Source organism: Mustelus asterias, chromosome 13 (assembly GCF_964213995.1).
Source record: "Mustelus asterias chromosome 13, sMusAst1.hap1.1, whole genome shotgun sequence".
In the NCBI taxonomy this organism is placed as follows: Eukaryota; Metazoa; Chordata; class Chondrichthyes; order Carcharhiniformes; family Triakidae; genus Mustelus; species Mustelus asterias.
In genome coordinates, this window is record NC_135813.1 from 63,828,627 (window position 1) to 63,849,393 (window position 20,767).

Genomic DNA, 20,767 nt, shown 5'->3' on the forward strand with positions numbered 1-20,767 from the left:
TTGTACTTTGTAGATGGTAGACAGGATTTGGGAAGTCAGGAGGTGAATTACTCTTATTGGGTACTGGCTCAAGTGACACTCGAACTTTCAAATTATCATGCAATAATCTCTTTTATTGTACCTTGCCAAGTTCCACGAAAGTATCAAAGCTTCTGTACACACAATATATTCAATCCCTATCTTACTTCATTATGCACAAAGCATTCAAAAGGATTTCAAAAACATCCAAACTCACCACTTGAACTTAGATGCTACCCATGTTAAGGCAAGCTGATCAGACTCCCTCTTGATGGGTTTTGTTCTGATCTCTCAAGTCCCAGATTCAGGGTCTTATTTCTTCAATGGTTGGTCCTGGGTCGTGTCTGTCTCTCAGGAGGTTGTATTTCTCTCAGGAGCATGACACATAGAGGTCTGCTTTCAATCACTATCTGTTAGAGGCATACCAAACAGTCAGAGTTCAATCAGCTCCTGTACCTGTTCTTTACAGTCCTTGGCCTGATAGAGTTCGCTTTTAACCATCGGTCTTTGCTGGTATCTTTATGGATACCCATCAGGCTGCACTTTGCACAGAATTCCTGGCCTCTGATCTACTCTTGTAGCCACAGTATTTGTGTGGCTGATCCAGTTCAGTATCTGGTTAATGGTCACACCTCAGGATGTTAATAGTGGGGATTCAGTGATGTAATGCTATTGAATATCAAGGGGCAATGGTTGGGTTATCTCTTGTTGGATATTGTCATTGCATGGCACTTTTGTAGCACAAATGGGTTTTCTGATATATCTCTTTTGATCAGCCAATGCTTCTGCAGGATTCATCTCCTGACTTCAATAATCTTTATGTAGCACAAAACCACTTGTTAGCCCAAGCTTGAATGTTGTCTAGGTTTTGCTGCACATGGGCACAAAATGCTTCATTTTCTAAGGAGTCACGAATGATGTTGAACATCATGCAATCGTTAGCTAACTTTCTCACTTCTGACCTTGTGATGGGAGGAAGATCATTAATGAAGCAGCTGAAGATGGTTTTGCCTCGGACTTCCTGCAGTGATGTCCTGGAATTGAGATGATTGACCTCCTCCAACAACAACAATCTTCCTTTGTGCCAGGTATGATTCCAACCAATGGAGATTTTTCTCACTGACTCTCATTGACTCCAGCTTTGCTCGGGCTCTTTGATGCCGCACTCAGTCAAGTGCCGCCTTGATGTCACCTCTCATCTCACCTCTTGGATTCAGCTCTTTTATCCATGTTTGAACTAAGACTGTAATGAACTGAAGTGCTGAGTGGCCTTGGCGAAACCCAAACTGAATGTCTGTCTGTGAGCAGGTTATTGTTGAGTCAGTGCCATTTGATAGCATTGACGATGACCCCTTCTAACACTTGGCTGATTATCGAGAATAGGCTGATGGCGTAGTAATTGGTCAGGTTGTATTTGCCCTGCTTTTTATAGTGAACCCTTCCATCTCTCAAAACAGCTGTTTGTGTCCATTGGAGACTATTTTTTTAGCTGCTAGGGTTGTTTTAAATAGGAAACTTTCTGTCAGCATAGACAAGTTTTGGCCTCGGCTTGATTGAGTTCTGGAGGGGAAAGGGTAAATGTACTAAATCATTGCACAGTATAATTCTCAATGTTATATTTTGGGGTATTCTCACAAGAAGTTTGATTGTCTACATGTTTTAACTTGCCTTCCCAGCTGAGACCCAGTTCTCACAAACTTTGAAATTATCTTGACTAGCCTCAACACCAAGTTGATCTTCTGGTAATATGACTAATGCAACTAACAGGAATAAACCCTCCTGATATATTTTATCTCTTTTGACCAGCCAATGCTTCTGCAGGCTTTGTCTCCTGACTTCAATAATCTTTGAGACTGTCACAGGGCCAGACCTGCTTTTAAGTTTATGCTATCGATCAAACTTATTGAACAAATGCATAAATGAGAAAATAAGAATATGGAAACACAGAACTAGAAGCAGGAGTAGGCCATTCAGCCCTTTGAGCCTGCTCTACCAATTGTTAAGATCATGACTGATCATCAAATTCAATATCCTGATTCCTCCTCCTCTTTCTCCCCTCTCTCCCCCCCCCCCCCAGATCCTTGAACCCTTTAGCCCCAATAGCTATATCTAATTTCTTCTTGAAATCAGACGTTTTGGCCTCAACTACTTTCTATGGTAGTGAATTCCACACATTCACCACTCTGGGTGAAGAAATTTCTCTTCACCTCAATCCTAAAAGGTTTACCCCTTATCCTCATTGCCACTTCACAGCTCCAGGGACCTGGGTTCGATTCCTGGCTTGGGTCACTGTCTGTGTGGAGTTTGCACATTCTCCTCGTGTCTGCGTGGGTTTCCTCCGGGTGCTCTGGTTTCCTCCCACAGTCCAAAGATGTGCAGGTTAGGTTGATTGGCCATGCTAAAATTGCCCCTTAGTGTCCTGGGATGCGTAGATTAGAGGGATTAGCAGGTAAAATATGTAGGGATATGGGGGTAGGGCCTGAGTGGGATTGTGGTCGGTGCAGACTCGATGGGCCGAATGGCTTCTTTCTGTACTGTAGGGTTTCGATGATTTCTATGATGATTATTTTATAGATCTCTATAAGATCACCCCTAAGCCTCCTCCGCTCCAGTGAGAAAAGTCCCAGTCTATCCAGTCTCCTTATAATTCAATCCATCAAGTCCCGGTGATATCCTAGTAAATCGTTTCTGCACTCTTTTTCTAGTTTAATAATATCCTTTCTACAGTAGGGTGGCCAGAACTGTACACAGTATTCCAAGTGTGGCCTTACCAATGTCTTGTACAACTTCAACAAGACGTCCCAACACCTGTATTCGATGTCCTGACCAATGAAACCAAGCATGCCAAATGCATTCTTCACCACTCTGTCGACCTGTGACTCCACTTTCAAGGAGCTATGAACCTGTACCCCAAGAACTCTTTGTACCATAACTCTCCCCAACGCCCTACCATTAACTGAGTAAGTCCTGCCCTGGTTCAGTCTACCAAAATGCATCACCTCGCATTTATCTAAATTAAACTCCATCTGCCATTTGTCAGCCCATTGGCCCAATTGATCAAGATTGAAATTGTAATTTGGAATGAGGTGGAAAGATCGAGTATATTTGGTGAATTCGGTATTGGCATTAGCAAGGCTGGTTAAATAAAATGATCGAGAGCTCAGAGATTTTATTTAAACAAGTACATCGATACCTAACTATCTTGCACTACTTGTCAGGTTGTGTGTGTGTACAATTTACTGGGGGCATGTCTTGTAAATAGCGCATGCATACAGACAAAGGATTGGCCGGTTTATGTGATCCCGTTGTTTCTGGGACAGGTTATCTCTGATCTGGAGGAACAGTTAAATCAGCTGAGCCAGGAAAACGCTGAGCTGAACAGCCAGAACTACTACCTGACCAAGCAGCTGGAAGAGTTGTCGTGTGTTGGAGACGAACGAGCCCAGCTCCGGCAGGAAATGGGCAGGATGCGTCAGGAACTATCTGACCAAGAACTTCAACTCAGTAACCAAAAACAGGTCAGCGCACACCTACAGCCAGTGATTAATTGACCTCTTCTAGCTATTCATCATGCCTGTTGATGGAATTTTTAAAATTATAAAGCCATGTACTGGAAATAATTAACATATCTGCTTTGAACCACCAGAGGCAGAATTCTTCCGTGCCATTGTTTAGGAGACCTTGGCACTGACTCAAAGCAATTGGAGAATGCTGAGGTTGACCAATTTGTCAATCTAATGACATGCTAAGGTGGACAGTCTGAGCATCGACTCGCACTGAGAAATCAGAGTTAAAAGAACAGTGTAGATTTTAGTAGATAATGTTGTAAATCTATGTGGGAATAAACATTTTATACCCAGTGAAATTTCAATTTAGCATCTTGAATGCTAGAAGATACCATGGCATTTTCTGCTCCATTATATCTGATACATCCCTTCATTCGAATAGACCTTTTAATCATGCCTCTTCAATTCCATTTCTTTTTCAGACAATAGAGACACTAAAGACCACCTGCTCAATGCTGGAAGAGCAGGTAATGGATCTGGAGACATTGAATGATGAACTCCTTGAGAAAGAACGGCAATGGGAAACCTGGAAATCAGAGTTTGAAGAAGAAAAAACACAATTTGAGCGGCGCATCCAAGAAATGAAGAGGCTACTGGATTTGGAAAAGCAGAGCAGGTACTGTAATGTAAGAGGAAATGCTGAGTTATGGAGAGTGCAGTGTTCGGTAGAGTACTGGGTGGGAATGGGTACTGAAACAGGTATATTAGTATGTTAACAGTGTATCGGGGATCAGGATTATACTGATCAGGTGCTAGAAAGGCCATTTGCTACCAGAGCCATGTTAACTTAGAGCAGGCAACTATCATAAGGTATCTGTGTAGAGAGTGGCAAATGAGGAAGCAGATTTGAGAGCTGAAACGGATGATGGAGGGAGTTGGATGGTGGGGTGGGTAGAAACTCTCTTTCCCTGATATAGCACCACAAACACAGCGTGAATTGTCAAGGCAACTTGCTTCAACCCCTAAATTGCAGAAATCATCTAAATTCACTATTTTCAATCCAAATTCTGTTTGCACTGTTATAAATAGAATGTGTCATGGCTAGTCGTGATTCATGAATAAATCTCTGCCTGTGAGTTATCCAGTCTTCTATTGTGTAGATATTTCATAAAAGTCACGGTTGTCATGACGGCTACTATAGATGATAAAAACACTCGAATGCAGCTTTTGGAGCTGAATGCTTAAATTATTAAAATCCATTTATCCTCCTGTCTCCACTCCCATTTAAACAGCTGAACTTCTTTCCATTTTTGAAAAAGGAACAAAATATTTCTTAATCGCTGAGATTTTTGCCATTCAATTTTAATCTACACTCAGAATGGATGTACATGCTTTATATATTTCTATGCTTAATGTGTTGTGAAATGTATTGTTGCCTCTTGCGTTAACTGGAAATGTTCAAATTATGCATTGTCACTGGCTTCCTGTAAACACTTTTCCTGCTGTTGTTTTTACAGCTTGCTATATTCTAGTGGTCTGTGACAGAGAGCAATTACATTTACTAGTTGTCCAGGTGTTAAGGACCAGATCAAAAACTCCAAGATATTTTATGAAGTTAGCTTAGGCCCAACTTTTACATTTGATTTCGACATTATGGTGAACATAAGGTGTTTCACTCCAGATATGATTCAAATGATCCATTAGGAAGCTTTTATCAAAACAAAGTTTATTTAAGAGCACAGTTAGAATATAACAAAAAGAATTAGCATAACTTTTACCAATTAAAATACTTAAATATGACAAAGTATAATTCTTAACAGCTGGCTATCTCTAGTGTTCCAATTTAATAGTATCATCCACAGACATGAATCCCTTCTTTAGAACCAGTTAGCACTGAAACCAAAGTGCTTACGTAGGTACTAGATATCCAGCCTTTTGACACTTCTGGAGAGTGATCCAGGCAGACACCTGTATTCTAATTCTCATGCAGTAACTTCCAGAGAAAGCTCCACCTCCAGACAGTAGAATCTCAGAAAAAAAGGCTGATTTCTTGGCAGATTCCCATCTCCACTTCAAACAGAGCAAGAAATACAGAGAAAGCAACCTCTCTCTAAAGGTCTCAAAAACAAGTCTTGAGTTCTCTCTGAAAGCCTAACGGTATCCAGTCATAGGACCTTACTTATCAATCAGCCCAGTCGAGCCCCACTCTGCAATTTCCCAGGGGAAAACATAAAATAACACTGCATTAGTTAAGATCAATTATGTTGCTGGATCCAGACAAAGTGGCTCCAATAAAATGGACGGGACTAGTAAACGCATTCAGCACAGAAAAATAACTAAAATACATTTTTTAAAGGCACTGTATCGTCACACGAAAGAATGTTTGGGACAGTTAGAGATCAACACATACATGCCCACTCTTTAGGACTCTATCCACTAAGCAACAGAGAATAAACCATTATCAGGAAATGTAAATAAACAAGCCTGGAGAGCGTATATACAAACATTTTTGTGTTTCAGTTGTTACTGCCAGTATATACACTGTACCAGGGCAGCAGTGTCACATTTCTGCCCAGTCAAGATTGCTAATTCATGAATTCTCCCAGTTTACTGTTGAGAATGTGTTTCCTTCACATGTGCAATCTTGTCATTACATGGATATTGATTCAAAATGGGTATGTGAAATTGGCTATGTTCTTGTAGGTTCTTTTTCTTGTTTACCTTCCTTTAATTTCACAGAATGCGTGCAGACCAGCGCGGCAATGAATCCCGTCAGGCTGTGGAACTGGCTGTGAAGGAACACAAGGCTGAGATCCTCACCCTACAACATTCTTTGAAAGAGCAGAAACTGAAGGCGGAAAGCCTTTCTGATACGGTTAGTTTCTGCCTGAAAGCTACACCTGTATTTACTTCAGAACACTACCTTAGAGGAGTGTAACACATTTGTTACGGTCTAATTGTAAAGTCAAACTGCTCAGATGAGCAGTTAAATTTGACTGGTCAACAACGTGATGTTTATTAGATAGTATCAAAAATATGATAAGTTCTTGTCAGAGTTATATTTGTGTTAGTGTTTCAGTAAAAGACTTAAAGCTTTTCAGATGACACATATTGCTGATGGTGTTCTCTTGACATTCCACAGCAAAACCAAATCATGGAAAGAACTTTTAAAAAGTAAAGATGAATCTGGGTATTAAGTCAATGCCCACAATACAAGTTGAAGTAAAGGAAAATATTAGGTAATTCAGGAAGTATTGGTTAAGTGAAGCAAGCTTGTACTGTTGAAAGTGTGCGATTGGGAGGAGGGAAGACAAAGGTAGACAGCTCTACAGTTTGGAAGCTATGGAAAAATGAAGAATGCTGGTTTAAGTGAAGAAAAGCAACATGTGGGACGGTATCTTAAAAGCTAAAAGCATTAGCAATGCAAAGTTCAGAAGACCAGTAACATTTGGATAGGCACGAGAGAGTGGTTACCTCTCAGGCGACAGGCTTTTCTGCTGTCCAGCCCAGATAGCGTCCTTAGTTATGGGACCAGTATTCAGGTGCTGGTTATTTTGTGTGGACCATGAAACGTTTGTCATGGAATTGCAAACAGGCTCATGGGAGACAGCTTTAGCAATAGAGGCAATATAGGCATTTTGTTTTGAAGCAAGAAGGGAAAGGATGTCAGTAGAGAACTACGGTCGAACCCAGTAAACACGAGAGGGGAGATAACTTGTTTAGGCTTGCCAGAGGAAAGATTTTCATTGCTTCAGAAGCGTTCAATAAGTTATGAGCATTAGGCGTGTGTTGTCTGATGGAAGTGGAACCATCCACAGAAGAATGGATAGTGTTTGATGAGTGAAGACGGCATTGTGAAGAAGGCTGAGCTTTGGGAAATGAGATAGATAATGCTAGAGAAGAAGCCAGATAGCCATGAACATAGCTTTTGTAAAAGTATAACCTTTATTTTAAAGCACTATGCACATCTGAACAAATTTTAGCTTTGGAAATGTCTACGGTAATGGCCAAGGATTAACCGAAATGAAACCAGTATGTGGGTTTCATCACGTAGACATGCAAAGAGTTTTCTATATCAGGAACAGCAGCCCGTCGATGAGGATGGGAGCAATTTCTATACTCTGTGTCTTTATCCAGACACCTGGATACTCGATATTAGTCGATATGATCTAAGCTGTAGGTAGCATTAATGTGCATTCTACATGGGCTGTAGCATTATTTAGGTCAGCGTCAGAAATTTGGTGATTTATGAGAGCTGTGAAGTTTTAATTTAAAGAAAACCAAGAACTGCAACTTTCTTCCTTCCCCTAGTCTTCTCACCCATGACTTGTTTCTGCAGTGAAAATTGTCAACCACATGTAGATGTTACTAATAGGCGTGAGACTGATTATTTCCTCTGCACTATTTTGAAAGACTATCCTTGCATGCCCTCTGCAAAAAGGGGTGTTTGGTTGAAGCTTTCCTATAGCTTGCTTTGTAAGCATTGCAATCTCATCTCACATAATAGAAGACGATGTCCTGGATATAGTCAGGGACAAGGGAAGAAACATCTAGTTTGTATGTATGTGTTCATGTAAAAGTGCTAGCCTAATGCAAAGGAAGAGATTCTGGAAGTTACCAAACTAGCTCATATGTAATACTTTTTTGTGGAATGCACATTAATGCTACCTATGGCTTAGATCATGTCGACTAATATCAGAGGAGGAGGCACTTGAGTAGCCAGTGTGCCAGTTGTCTGGATAAAGCCACAAAATATAGCGGAAACTGTTAGTGGCAGTAAATGGCAGAGCCACCAAGAGTATAGAAACACAGAGGGACCTAGATGTGCAAGTCCACAAATCCTTGAAGGTGGCAACACAGGTGGAGAAGGTGGTGAAGAAGGCATATGGTATGCTTGCCTTTATGGGACGGGGTATAGAGTATAAAAGCTGGAGCCTGATGATGCAGCTGTATAGAACGCTGGTTAGGCCACATTTGGAGTACTGCGTCCAGTTCTGGTCGCCGCACTACCAGAAGGACGTGGAGGCTTTAGAGAGAGTGCAGAGAAGGTTTACCAGGATGTTGCCTGGTATGGAGGGTCTTAGCTATGAGGAGAGATTGGGTAAACTGGGGTTGTTCTCCCTGGAAAGACGGAGAATGAGGGGAGATCTAATAGAGGTGTACAAGATTATGAAGGGGATAGATAGGGTGAACGGTAGGAAGCTTTTTCCCAGATCAGAAGTGACGATCACGAGGGGTCACGGGCTCAAGGTGAGAGGGGCGAAGTATAACTCCGATATCAGAGGGATGTTTTTTACACAGAAGGTGGTGGGGGCCTGGAATGCGCTGCCAAGTAGGGTGGTGGAGGCAGACACGCTGACATCGTTTAAGACTTACCTGGATAGTCACATGAGCAGCCTGGGAATGGAGGGATACAAACGATTGGTCTAGTTGGACCAAGGAGCGGCAGGAGGGCCAAAGGGCCTGTTTCCTGTGCTGTACTGTTCTTTGTTCTTTTGTTCTGTTCTCATCCTTATGGGTTGCTGTTTTTTATAGAGAAAGCTCTTTTAATGTCTGTGTTGAAACCCGCATTCTGGTTTCAGTTTGGTTAATCACTGGCCATTACCTTGGACATTTTCAAAGCCAAAATTTGTTCAGATGCTTACGATACATTTTTTTTTAAAAAGGTTGCATCATTTTACCAAATATACCCTCATGGTTATCTGGCTCTACACTACACAGTTGCTATTCTGTAGTATGATGTAAAATGTCACTCTGCTGAAGAAACAAGATTTAATAATTGAATAAATTAATCTGCTAAGTCCCAGAACTGAAGCATTACCTGGTTACTGACTCAGTATATTGGTGAGTTACATTCCGTATTGTATAAATTGCTGTCAGAAATTCGAGCGTTTCAGAAATTGAAAAACTGCCTGAACCATGTTTCATGCGTTTTCATGTATTAAATCTTTTCATCTTCCTGAAGAAGCTTTGAGCTTTAAATAAGTCGTAGATTTTATTTTAATGTATTGTTTTAGACTTGAAATGAATTGTAATCTCAATCCTATGTTGCATTTGGTTTGCGAGACCCCTCATTTAGCTCTTCATTCCTCTTGCATATCACAGTGGCACAGTGGTTAGCACTGCTGCTGCACCGCGCCAGGGACCCAGGTTCAATTCCAGCTTTGGGTGACTGTCTGTGTGGAGACTGTACGTTCTCCCGTGTCTGTGTGGGTTTTCTCTGGTCATTTTCCTCCCACATTCCAAAAGACGTGCTGGTTAGGTGCATTGGCCATGCTAAATTCCCCCTCACTGTACCCGAACAGGGCCAGAGTGTGGCGACGGGGATTTTCACAGTAACTTCATTGCAATGTTAATGTCAGCCTACTTATGACACTAATAAATAAACTCCCCAGTTGTTTTTTTCTCTTCATAAGATTTTAATGTAATTTTTTGATGATTAAAGTTGCACGCTGTGCTTCTAATGGTACAAATCATTAATTTCTCTACAGTACTTGAGACCACTGGAAGATGATGTGCTGTATTTTTCACTTGTCAGGTGATCTGCAAACGCGACATCTAACATTGGAAACAAAAGACAATTTTGTACGTAATAACAGTGGTCAAATAATAAAGTACAGAATTGCAGTTAGTAGGGAGATTGAACAATCCAGCATGGTGCTTTTTCAAAGTCATATTAGTTGTGAGAAATTTTAACGTAATTTGAGATTTATGTGATATACTATTAAATGATGGCACAGCACGGGGGACTCGGGTTTGATTCCAGCCTTGGGTGACCACCTATGTGGAGTTTGCACATTCTCCCCATGTCTGCGTGGATTTCCTCTTGAGTGCTCCTGTTTCCTCCCACAGTCCAAAGCTGCACAGGTTCGGTCGATTGGCCATGCTAAATTGCCCCTTAGTGTCCCAAGATGTGTAGGTTAGGGGGATTAGCGGGAACATATGTAGGGTTATGGCCCCGGTAAGCTGCTCTGTCCATGAGATGCTCTATCTTTTGTTGCTTCTGTTAAATGTTGCTGGCTTCTTCCATTGAGCCAGTGTCTAATCCAATTTACTACCTCCCCATGTATACCTAGCGACTGAACCTTCCTAACTAACCTCCCATGAAGGACCTTGTCAAAGGCCTTGCTGAAATCCAGGTAGACAACATCTACCGCCTTCCCTTCATCCACTTTCCTGGTAACCTCCTCGAAAAACTCTAATAGATTGGTCAAACATGACCTACCACGCACAAAGCCATGTTGACTCTCCCTAATAAGTCCCTGTCTATCCAAATGTTGCATTTGCAGATAACCTGACAAGTGGAAAAATACAGCATAACATCTTCCAGTGGTCGGAAGGGAGTCACTGTAGACTCGAAGGACTGGATAGCCTCCTGTACTGTAGGGATTCTATGATAAATGCATTTGATATTGATTGGAATTACTGCTGAATTGACACCGTCTTCAGGTGTCGGTTTATGAGAATGAACAGCATAAATAATTTAGCTCCCTGTTCTGGACATATCGATAATGCAGGAAGAGACATCGAATGTCATCATTAATTAACATTTACATAGATTGATATAGCCTGTTTCTGTGCTGTGTATTCTACTTGGTCCAACCGGCCTATATCAGTGTTTATGCTCCACACCAGCAGATAGCTATCACAGTAAGTATAATGAACATAGCGTGACCTATTTTGTTCAATTATTGAGTGAAGATTAGAATTCAGCATTCCATTATATATTCCCCACTGCTGCCATTGGCTGGGTGATCACAGGGTGTCATCCCTTACAGTTGAAATTTTTTATATAGTAAATTTCATAGAATCATGGAATGAATCACAGCATAGTTACTGTGCAAGTTGTTCGCCTCGTCATATCCACACTGTTTCTCTGAAGGAACTAGTGCCACTCCCTGGGTTTTCTCCGTAGCCATTGCAACATAACATCTTGTGCACAATTAATTACTTTTCAGATGTTATGAAAATCACATTTGGGCAAATAAAAGCAGGAAGTTGCATTAATTGGTTAACGAAGAGTTGGGCCGATTCAAGCATCCAGTTATCAGGCACTGTCATTAATTTATTATATACAAATACTGATGCATAATTTATGAAAAAAAACAAAAATGCCTTGTTTCATTAAAGCTGCTTCAGATCACAATGCAGGAAAAATAATGAATGTACAAAACAAGGGACCAAGACGAAGCTAATGCCCTCAAGAATTCAAATATATTAATAATGTTTCTTAATACACACAATTGTTTATAAAATGTTATCTCAAAAGGAAACAAATGTCCAGCAGTACAGCAAAGTAAAATCATAAATATATAAATACTTCAGCCAGATTTTCATTTCTGGGTTGGGGGCACAGAGATGGGACATTTCCCGATTCCACTATCCCAACTTTCGAAAAAGAGGTCTGTAAGATTGAATTTACATTCCAAAGTGGCAGAGTCAGAGTCGGGGCCTACTGTCCCCAGAACGATTGCAGGAACTGCCAGATGCGATGGCTGGCTGGACAGATGGCCCACCTAGGTGCTCCAATGCTTTATTTTGTTCATTTTTTAAAAAACGATTCTGCAGAAAAATCCCACATTTCTACCCCGTTCCCCCCATACACATACACTCCCCATGTCCTATCCTTGTCAACCTGTGCCACTTCATGACCCATGCCATCCTATGGCGCTCTACTCACCGCCCCCCCCCCCCACCCCAGCCATGGCCCCTCATACCTCCAATGGCACCTCATGCCCCTTCACCCACCCTTTATGACGTCTTGTAGCTCCTATGCCAACTCATTCCCTCCCACTCATCAATCTTTTCCCTTGCTCCTCTGTGCCAAGAGTATCCACCATAGACAAACCTCAGGAACCAAGCTAACACAAAATAATGGCTGGAATTTTATCGCCCCGCCCGCAACGGGAGTGAGCGAGGGGCAGAGTATGGGAGGGTCCGTTGACCTCAGACGGGATTTTACAGTTTCCAGATGAGCAAGGCTGTAAAACCCTCCCCCATGTGTCTATTGATGACATCACTATTATTAAAAGAAACAGTCTCATTGATATTGTTTTTAAAAGAAAACATCTAATCCAGTGAGATTTGGAATATTTTGGGTTCGGTAGCCACTGATAGGCAATCAAGTATTCAGAAGTAGTGTTAAGATAGTTTCTTAACTTTGTAAAGAAGTAGCAATTTAGATATGATGCATTAACTAAATGGACAAGAAAAGAATACAACCCATGACAGTTGGAGTGGTTCACTGATCGCAGAGGACAAACGGGTAGTTGGCATAGTGTGTTGCCCTCAGTAACATGATGGCAGCACTCTGCTCTCTAGCAGAAGTGTTTGTGAACTCATCTCCCATCTTCACCCTTTCCTGGTCCATCTCCCATCTGAGGAAGGTGGCTGACTCGGTCTGTCGCTTGATGAGGATTGCTCCCTGTCTCTGAGCATTCATTAATGTACTTTATTCCAGGGGCCGGTAGCTTACCCAGTGTCAATCACTTCTTCAAATCTTTCTAACTAATGTCTGCAGGATGTTTGAATGATCACCTCCACCTCTTCGCTATTCCATCAATCACTGGAGTACATTATCAATTCAGAAATGTTTGTAGGGGAGTGAAATCTTTGTAACCTTTATCTCTACCTAGTCCTGGTCCATGACCCCTTAGAACCTTTTTTCGAAGTGAGAGAGAGAGAATTAAATGCTGTGCGAGCTAGTTGCATGTGGTATGAGAGTTCTGTATAATTCTTAAAACAAAAGTGCCATTTCTTAAAAATCCCTATTTCTTACAGATTCCTTCAACTAATCCTATGAAAACTAAACATTTCTAATCGATAACCACTTGGAGCTGTCAATCAAATGAGTCACTTAACAGGCATCCCTCTGTGAATATTAAGTTGTAAAATTAATCATGTAGCACAAATCCTACAATGATAACCCTTAGACTTATTTCAATACACAGCAAAATATGAAGCACTGATTTATTTTTTTCACAGACTCCATACATTTTAAAATCTAAAACCTAGTATTAAATTCCTAGACCACTTTGACAGTTCCAAGAGTTTGACAGTTTGGACAGTTCTTTGACAATTCCAATGAGTTTGCGCACAGTCATGTTTACATTTAACAAAGGACACCTGACCTGTACCAAAGGTATTTTGGGACCATATCTAAAGCGGTAACTTTCCTCTCCAAAAGGGTATCCTGGCTATCCAAATGAATCCACAAGGTTCAGACCTTCGCATGAGTGGATGCAGCTGCTGATTTCTATGGGCAGCTCCTCAATGAATCAGGATTATACTATCTGGAGTAGTAGCCAGCCACCCACCCCGTCCACCCCAGTGAACATGATGGAGGCTGAGTTTGGGGGCGGGACTTCTGAGTTTGGGCCAGTGTTTCTGTGCAGGTGGAAAGCCTCTGTTAACAAGAAGATCTAGGCCTTTATACTTGTTGTCAGCTATTTTGAGTTTCCCTCTGCCTCGGTATACTTCAGGTGGCTTTCCTAACCAGAGGAACCTATGAACATTTTAACGACAGTTACAATTTTGAGTAGCATAAGAACCAACGACTTGCCAAAGAAAAATAACCAATTCTGTATTTTCTTGTATGTGGTGTAACGATCTCCGTAGAGACTGATAACTTTAAACGAGAGATTTTACTTCCCAATGACACATTAAACAAGTTTTGTGACAGAGTTGCAAGTTTTGAGACTTTTTCATGTATCAAACAAACTAAAAGCACCATTGAAGTCCAAAGATGTGTGGGTTAGGTTGATTGGCCAGGTTAAAAATTGCCCCTTAGAATTCTAAAATGCATAGGTCAGAGGGATTAGCGGGTAAAATATGTGGGGTAGCGCTGGGTGGGATTGTGGTCGGTGCAGACACGATGGGCCGAATGGCCTCCTTCTGCACTGTAGGGTTTCTATGATCTATGAATAAATGTTACTTAATCGGCAAATAATACTCTGAACTACAGAAAAGATAACCCTTTCTACTGTCTTAACCAATAATTCCGCACTACATACGTAGACATTACAGCACACTCTCCACAAGATTACAGTCTTAATGAGAAACATAGAACATAGAACATAGAACATTACAGCGCAGAACAGGCCCTTCGGCCCACGATGTTGCACCGACCAGTTTAAAAAAAAAAACTGTGACCCTCCAACCTAAACCAATTTCTTTTCGTCCATGAACAGTTCCCTGTCAATCACAGCTTCCAGTGTGTCAACATAGAACCATAGAAAATTACAGCTCAGAAACAGGCCTTTTGGCCCTTCTTGGCTGTGCCGAACCATTTTTTGCCTAGTCCCACTGACCTGCACTTGGACCATATCCCTCCACACCCCTCTCATCCATGAACCCCTCCAAGTTTTTCTTAAATGTTAAAAGTGACCCCGCATTTACCACTTTATCCGGCAGCTCATTCCACACTCCCACCACTCTCAGCATGAAGAAGCTCTCCCTAATATTCCCTTTAAACTTTTCTCCTTTCACCCTTAACCCATGCCCTCTGGTTTTTTTCTCCCCTAGCCTCAGCGGAAAAAGCCTGCTTGCATTCACTCTATCTATACCCATCAAAATCTTATACACCTCTATCAAATCTCCCCTCAATCTTCTATGCTCCAGGGAATAAAGTCCCAACCTATTCAATCTCTCTCTGTAACTCAGCTTCTCAAGTCCCGGCAATATCCTTGTGAACCTTCTCTGCACTCTTTCAACCTTATTTACATCCTTCCTGTAACTAGGTGACCAAAACTGTACACAATACTCCAAATTCGGCCTCACCAATGCCTTATATAACCTTACCATAACACTCCAACTTTTATACTCGATACTCCGATTTATAATGGCCAATGTACCAAAGGCACTCTTTACGACCCTGTCCACCTGTGACGTCACTTTTAGGGAACTTTGTACCTGTATTCCCAGATCCCTCTGTTCAACTGCACTCTTCAGAGTCCTACCATTTACTCTGTACGTTCTACTTTGGTTTGTCCTTCCATTGTGCAATATCTCACACTTGTCTGCGTTAAATTCCATTTGCCATTTTTCAGCCCATTTTTCTAGTTGGTCCAAATCCCTCTGCAAGCTTTGAAAACCTTCCTCACTGTCCACTACACCTCCAATCTTTGTATCATCAGCAAACTTGCTGATCCAATTGACCACATTATCATCCAGATCATTGATATAGATGACAAACAACAATGGACCCAACACCGATCCCTGCGGCACACCACTAGTCACAGGCCTCCACTCAGAGAAGCAATCCTCCACTCTCTGGCTTCTTCCATTGAGCCAGTGTCTAATCCAATTTACTACCTCCCCATGTATACCTAGCGACTGAACCTTCCTAACTAACCTCCCATGAGGGACCTTGTCAAAGGCCTTGCTGAAATCCAGGTAGACAACATCTACCGCCTTCCCTTCATCCACTTTCCTGGTAACCTCCTCGAAAAACTCTAATAGATTGGTCAAACATGACCTACCACGCACAAAGCCATGTTGACTCTCCCTAATAAGTCCCTGTCTATCCAAATATTTGTAGATCCTATCCCTTACCACACCTTCCAATAACTTGCCTACCACCGATGTCAAACTTACTGGCCTATAATTTCCTGGATTTCTTTTGGAACCTTTTTTAAACAACGGAACAACATGAGCCACTCTCCAATCATCCGGCACCTCCCCCGTGAATACTGACATTTTAAATATGTCTGTCAGGGCCCCTGCAAGTTCAACACTAGCTTCCCTCAAGGTCTGTGGGAATACCCTGTCTAGTCCTGGGGATTTATCCACTCTGATTTGCCTCAAGACAGCGAGCACCTCCTCCCCTTTAATCTGTAAAGGTTCCATGACCTCCCTACCTGTTTGCCCTATTTCCGTAGACTCCATGCCCGTTTCCTCAGTAAATATGGATGCAAAAAAACCATTTAGTATCTCCCTCATCTCTTTTGGTTCCATACACAGTCTCCCTGTTTCGCTGAGTTGTAATACCTCGTCACCATGGAAAGGACCTTGACTGAGCTTTCAGAGAACTCCTGAACTGACTGCCAGTGGCAAGGTCCATTTTAGCGATTTCTCCTCTGGACCTAATCAAGGCAAATCTTGCAGAGTCTTTAAATTTGATCAGAAAATGTCTTCCCTCCTGTATTCTGCCTAGTAGCTCACAGATGATCATCAGCCTTCTCTTTGCTGACCACACCAGCTGCAGTCTTTGTCTCTGGGAGAAATCTCTCTCTCTATTTCTCTCTCTCTCATTCTGCCCAAGAACCCGTGGACCTGTCTTTCGTCAACTCCAATCGCTGAAGATTGGAGAGTGGTAAATGTTGTGCCTTTGTTTAAAAAGAGCTGCAGGGAAAAGCCTGGGAACTATAGGCCAGTAAGCCTCACATCTGTGGTGGGTAAATTGTTGGAAGATATTTTGAGAGACAGGATCTACAGGCATTTAGAGATGCAAGGACTGATTAGGGACAGTCAGCATAGCTTTGTGAGTGGAAAATCATGTCTCACAAATTTGATTGAGTCTTTTGAAGGGGTAACCAAGAAGGTAGATGAGGGCAATGCAGTTGATGTTGTTTGCATGGACTTTAGCAAGGCCTTTGACAAGGTACCGCATGGTAGGTTGTTGCATAAAGTTAAATCTCACGGGATCCAGGGTGAGGTATCTAAATGGATACAAAATTGGCTTGATGACAGAAGCCAGAGGGTGGTTGTAGAGAGTTGTTTTTCAAACTGGAGGCCTGTGACCAGCGGTGTGCCTCAGGGATTAGTGCTGGGTCCACTGTTATTTGTCATTTATATTAATGATTTGGATGAGAATATAGGGGGCCTGGTTAGTAAGTTTGCAGATGACACTAAGATTGGTGGCATAGTGGACAGTGAAGAAAGTTTTCTCCAATTGCAACGGGATCTTGATCAATTGGGCCAGTGGGCTGACGAATGGCAGATGGAGTTTAATTTAGACAAATGCGAGGTGATGCATTTTGGTGGATTGATCCAGGGCAGGACTTATTCAGTTAATGGTAGGGTGTTGGGGAGAGTTACAGAACAAAGAGATCTAGGGGTACATGTTCATAGCTCCTTGAAAGTGGAGTCACAGATGGACAGATTGATGAAGAAGGCATTCGGCATGCTTGGTTTCATTGGTCAGAACATTGAATACAGGAGTTGGGACGTCTTGTTGAAATTGTACAAAACATTGGTAAGGCCACACTTGGAAAACTGTGTGCAATTCTGGTCACCCTATTATAGAAAGGATATTATTAAACTAGAAAGAGTGCAGAAAAGATTTACTAGGATGCTATCGGGACTTGATGGATTGAGTTATAAGGAGAGGCTGGATAGACTGGGACTTTTTACTCTGGAGCGTAGGATGCTGAGGGGTGACCTTATAGAGGTCTATAAAATAATGAGGGACACAGATCAGCTAGATAGTCAATATATTTTCCCAAAGGTAGGGGAGTCTAAAACTAGAGGGCATAGGTTTAAGGTGAGAGGGGAGAGATACAAAAGTGTCCAGATGGGCAATTTTTTCACACAGGGTGGTGAGTTTCTGGAACAAGCTGCCAGAGGTAATAGTAGAGGCGGGTACAATTTTATCTTTTAAAAAGCATTTAGATAGTTACATGGGTACGATGGATATAGAGGGATATGGGCCAAATGCAGGCAATTGGGATTAGCTGAGGGGTTTTTTTTAAAAAAAAGGGCGGCATGGGCAAGTTGGGCCGAAGGGCCTGTTTCCATGCTGTAAAGCTCTATGACTCTAACCCAGCTGTTCTTGCCTTTATTTACAGGTGTGAACATTTTGCACCTTCCAGTAAATTTCAAGCTGGACTCCCCTATCCTCATGGTAACAAAGCTACCCAGGCTTGTTGGGTAGAATTTGAAAATGACTCCCTTCGTTCTTTCACTTCACCTTGAATTAAATAGACAATCCAAAACATAGTCATCTTATAAAAGTTTGCATTCATAGCAGTGGATGTCAAATTTCAGCCAAAACATGGTGGCACAGTTGTTAGCACTGCTGTCTCACAGTGCCAGGGACCCGGGTTCGATTCCCGGCTTGGGTCACTGTCTGTGTGGAGTTTGCATGTTCTCCCCGTGTCTGTATGGGTTTCTTCCGGGTGCCACAGTTTCTTCCCACAGTCCAAAGATGTGCGGGTTAGGTGGATTGGCCATGCTAAATTGCCTCTTAGTGTCAGGGGGACCAACTAGGGTAAATGCATGGGATTGTGGGGATACGACCTGGATGGGATTGTGGTTGGTGCAGACTCGTTGGGCTGAATGGCCTCCTTCTGCACTGTAGGATTCTATGATTCCCCTGCAACAAAGAACCTTTCTTTCTAGCGATTAGGTGACAATTCCAGGTTGTTGCTACCTTAATTTGGCCCAGTCCCTAATGACATAAAGTCATCTGCTCTGTTAAACTAACGTATGATGAGTGAGTGCCACTGTCAAGCAGAGGTACCAACATCATATTTCGTTCACACCATAGTTCTCTGTTAATAATGCTGACTATACTTGTGTCACAGAAGGGACCAGATCAACGCAAGCTCATTTTTTAACCAAAAGAGTACCCACATGGCAAATAAATCCTTGTTCTTTAGTTGCCACTTATTTTTAAGTAGCTTTGCTTGCATTGTAAAATCATTCACTTTGTTGGATGCACTATAATACTAACACAGTTCATCAGTGTTTGAAAATACAGCTTGTTTAATACCAGAATTGTTTTTGATCCATTCTCGTTCAAAGCTGAGTGACCTGGAGAAGAAGCACACCATGCTGGAAATGAATGCACGTGGCCTTCAGCAGAAACTAGAGACAGAACGAGAGCTGAAACATAGACTGATCGAGGAGGTAAGGCAAATTTCCAACCTTATTTCTTGTGCAGAATTATTCATTGATTTGGATGCCAGGAATTAAATATGATTATGTATTGGTCCTGTTTAATGCTAAGTCTGGTAGTTCAATGGAAATGGGTTTGCTAGAACCATGAAGTTAGACCCAGTATTAAAACTTCCATGTTGAAGGAAAAGATTGTCTTTTAAAGGTGGTGGAGTCCATGGCAACGCACCAATTAAAAGTACAGGATGAACATTTTCATTTCACGGCTCATGGAATATGGAAAATATACCTGACTTTTGGCTTGTTGCGTCCCTTACCGAGCAGAAACTGAGCACCCTGGTAGCAGTTGCAGGATTTGTTAACACTGAATGAGAGCTCGTGGTTATTAATCTGACCAAATTTTCCTTGGCTTAGTGAATGATATTCTCTCTGCCCATATCTTACATTCATATCATATGTTCTGAACCTTCTGGTTCTTCACCTTATTTAGCAAACGAAACTGCAGCAGCAGCTGGATATGCACAAAACACACATCTTCCGCCTCACTCAAGGACTACAGGAAGCCCTGGATCAGGCTGACCTGTTAAAGACAGAGCAGAGTGATTTGGAGTACCAGATTGCGAATATGCAGGTGAGAGTTAAATGCAACAGAAAATACCATCACTTTGATGCTATGTGGTGACTGACAGATGGCATGTAAAAGCAAGCAAAATAAATGTAGAACCTGTACAACCATTTCTGCCCAGGAACTAGTGGCTTTGACCAATAGAGTAAGGAAAGCACAGCAATGTACTCGTTGGAGTACTTTTGGAATATCTAGGAGCATTAACATCTGATGTCCAGTCGTTGAGATAAATTTGATTATATGAACCTTATACTTGCTATAGTGCATCAATCCAAATGAAGATAACGAAAAATGATTTGTCATCCTTAACATCAAATTTCATGTTTGTCTCTATTGCTTTTAATTTATGTTTCCACTAAAATTTGTATTTAATCATGATTTCCTCACCTCTGACTTTTGGCAAAAACAGGAATTTCAGGTTTCACAACATTGTTCTCCTGTCCTGCTTTCCTTTCTGAGGCTGTAGGGTGGATTTTATGTTGAGGGAAGATTTCCCCCATCCCGGTGTAAACTTTGGGAGTGAGTCCACCTCCGCTTAGCCAGCTCACTCTGCTTTCATTTTGATGAGTATGAGACGGGCCTTCCATCCATCTCCAGAACAAAGAGAATTACAGCACAGGAACAGGCCCTTCGGCCCTCTAAGCCTGCACCAACCATGCTGCCCGACTTAACTAAAACCCCCTACACTTCCGGGGACCATATCCCTCTATTCCCATCTCATTCATGTACTTGTCAAGACTCCCCTTAAAAGTCACTGGCAGCTCTGTACACAACAGTGCTA

At 41.9% G+C, this 20,767-nt stretch overlaps 1 protein-coding gene across 1 annotated transcript in view; it reads left to right on the plus strand.

Annotated features, from left to right (window-relative positions):
- The window catches only part of cita (citron rho-interacting serine/threonine kinase a), a 175,101-nt gene that overhangs the window by 97,529 nt on the left and 56,805 nt on the right, over nt 1–20,767 (plus strand). Inside the window, exons 25-29 of the mRNA XM_078227647.1 lie at nt 3,339–3,536; nt 4,007–4,200; nt 6,264–6,399; nt 19,269–19,373; nt 19,852–19,992. Of these exons, the coding sequence (XP_078083773.1) occupies nt 3,339–3,536; nt 4,007–4,200; nt 6,264–6,399; nt 19,269–19,373; nt 19,852–19,992 (774 nt within the window). The remainder of the gene's footprint in view (nt 1–3,338; nt 3,537–4,006; nt 4,201–6,263; nt 6,400–19,268; nt 19,374–19,851; nt 19,993–20,767) is intronic.